The sequence below is a fragment of the Hibiscus syriacus genome, unplaced genomic scaffold (assembly GCF_006381635.1).
Source record: "Hibiscus syriacus cultivar Baekdansim isolate YM2019G1 unplaced genomic scaffold, ASM638163v2 tig00111366_pilon, whole genome shotgun sequence".
Taxonomy (NCBI): Eukaryota; Viridiplantae; Streptophyta; class Magnoliopsida; order Malvales; family Malvaceae; genus Hibiscus; species Hibiscus syriacus.
In genome coordinates this window covers 1,688,450-1,691,590 of record NW_024063071.1, presented here as the reverse complement: position 1 = coordinate 1,691,590, position 3,141 = coordinate 1,688,450, and the positions used below count along the sequence as shown (strand labels likewise).

At 31.6% G+C, this 3,141-nt stretch overlaps 1 protein-coding gene across 1 annotated transcript; it reads left to right on the top strand.

The window, feature by feature from the left end:
- Positions 1-1,965: 1,965 nt before the first annotated feature.
- LOC120159546 lies at positions 1,966-2,871 on the top strand. Its single transcript, XM_039170120.1, has one exon. It carries the CDS (start codon positions 1,966-1,968, stop codon positions 2,869-2,871), a length of 906 nt encoding a protein of 301 aa, XP_039026051.1.
- Positions 2,872-3,141: the final 270 nt, after the last annotated feature.

Genomic DNA, 3,141 nt, shown 5'->3' with positions numbered 1-3,141 from the left:
AATTTATAAAAAATCTTTGCAATTAGAAAACAGTCATGTATAAGAACACAAATCACAACCAAATAAATTTATTTAAATTAATATAAATTATCTTGTCCTATCATTGTCTTTTTTCTTAAATAATTATATATTAGTTTTATTAAAATAATTGTGAAAACCATAATCACAACAACAACAACAAATGGAGTTCATATCAAGGCAGATACGTTTGGTTCTCTAAGGGGTCAAGTGTACCTTATTATTTTAGATAAATTATTAAATATAATTCAATATATTAAGTATCTTATTATTTTAGATAAATTATTAAATATAATTCAATATATTAAAGAAAAGAGAAAAAAATATTTGTATATTTATTTTGTTAAAAAATATTAAAATTGTTGAACCTTATTTTTTAATTTTTAGATTTTCATATTAGCAGATGCTACAACACATATTCCTTAAAGAAAAACCTACAACAACAAACTGCCAAAACCAGGAGCATTATAAAAACACATGAAGTATTAATACAGTTCAAACTTAAAATAATTATGTATTTAAACAATATTAAAATTATTTTATTACTTATTATTCACTCTTTTTCTATTATAAAGCATATATTTTTTTCGAAAAATAAAATTTATATACAAATATTTTTTTTCACCGTACTGTAAGTACGAGTTGCAAATTCTAGTATAATTAAACGAAGTGAGGTAGTGACTCTAAAAGAACAGTGGACAAACACTTTTGAGTATGGATAGACCGGCTCTACTTGAATTACTATTTAATTAAGTAAATAAATATATTTAACTTTTTATTATTTTTTAATTATAAAATATATTATTAGATTAATCCGAATCTAATAAATATATTCAATTACTAGTTTTCCAAGGAAGGTAAATTTTTTTCTTTTAATAATTTTGGTGATTAAAAATAATATTTTATTTGTAACTTTTTTATTATTGATAATGTATACACATTTATATAATTATTTAAATTTAAACTCTCAATAAAAAATAACATCGATTTTAGCCACTAAAATCATATTATAAATTTATTTAGGTAATTTCTTGTAAGCACCAAATCACTAAACTTAAATGATTTGATTTTTGTTTTTATAAACCTTCTATGTACCAACTTGGAAGTTCAACAAAATAATAAAAATGATATGTGATTTAAATTTGATAAAAACTTTAAAAATAAATCTAAAATATATATAAATATATTAAATTATAAAATAATAATATTACTTAGTTAAATGTCAAAATAATATAAATTTATTAAATGTCAAAATAATATAATTTTAATTTTCTATTTTTCTAAATCCATATTACCATCAAATTCAAAATTAAAATATTAAATTTTTTAAATCAAATTAAATTTTGGTCACACCTAATAAAATTTTCACATAGGTCTCTTCACCCAATTATTATATTATACCCATAATTATCTTGATTATTTGTAATTTATAGTTTTTAAAAAAAAAATCAACATTTGGATTCACGCGCTTCGCTGCAAGCATACTGGATGGTGACTGTACACTAAACTTGCTCATCGGTAAACAAGTAACAAATAACAATGTACCGTGTGGTGACATAATCTTAAAGAGATCTCCCAATAACTATTGAAAATTTATAAAGCGACCTCGCTTAAAACAGAAACATTTATGCGATTCGCCGATATACCGACACGTGCCGTCTACTTTCCCGGATGTTAATACACGTAGTCATAGTCTATCAACCAATCAAGAGTCGTCATCGTTCCATATGCCACGGCACGACGGTACGACACGTGTTCTCTCAGATCTTGGCCACGATGTCTGCCACTATGATTATCTCTTCATTATTCTCCGGTAAACCATCCCCTAGGTGAAAATAAGTAAAATAATCCGAATAATAAATTAAAAACACAAAGAAAATTCAAGATAAAACGGAGAGGGAGTTACTGTTAGGACTGCGCCCTTTTTCCCCCTTAGAAAACCGAGAAATGGAGGGTGGAGGTGACTGGAGCATGCTAAAGTGCTCTGGGGGTGCACACGATAAGACAATAACTAACCGTGTAATGCTCAGATTCCGTCCGATCGCTCCAAAACCGGTCACTGGAGATTCATATTCCTGTGGTTCCCAGTTTAATAGCAAGAACTCGGTCGTTACTAGCAAGAGGTCGAAGAGAAAGTACGTTAGGGTTTGTGAGAAAAATAATACTAGGAAGAAACGAATCTTGAATGAAGCTAAAGATAAGGATGAAAATAAGAGTTTCGTTACCCTACAGTTGATGCCGGAGAAAGCAGATCTAAGGGAATCAATCGTTGTTGGAAGATCATGGGATGTCGACGATGATGATCCTGATCGAGCTTTAGGTCTTAATAATTATCGTTTTCAAGATCCACCATCGCTGTGCTTGACGTTGAAGAAAATGATTGCGGCAGACCACGAGGGGTTGTCCATATCCAATCCGGGGTGGCGGACGAGGAAAACGGTGGTTGGGTCGTCGTTGATGGTGGAGAGTGTGATGGAAACTTGCATTGACGAAGGAGAGATGGCGAAATGTACAGACGTGGAGAAAATGAAGAATCTCGAAAAGGACACGTGTCCAGGTTTTATATCGGATGGATTGAACCAGGTCTTGTGGGTGAACCGAGCTTATAAAAACATGGTAGGATTGGAGGACGAGGGGGAGGGGGAAGAACGCTCGGAAATCGCCGTGGAGTTGGTTGTGAAAGACTGGTTCGTCTTTCCTAGCGGCGCATTCTCCTGCCGCGCACGGTTGCGGTACGTCGACGAAAACGGTAAGAATTGCTCGAAAACGGTTCCCTGCGACGTTTGGAGGCTGAGCTACGGTGGATTGGCATGGCGGCTGGATGCCAAGGCCGCTCTCAGTTTGGGACTCTAGAGATTAAGGCAAGTTCGTATCCATGTTTCCGAAGGTAAATTTAAATTTCTTAGTCTGCCTCGAAACAATGGACGAAAGTGTATAACAATAAAGTGTGGATATATAAATATAGTGTGAAACTTAATAGATAACCATTAGAGTTGTAAACTTCAATAAGCAATGATAAATTTTCAAAGGATCAATGCCTAAAAAGACTTATATAAAAAAGTGATTAAATTATACTATTTTTTAAACTGACGTTTCAATTCTTTTGTCAATTTAAATGTGTAA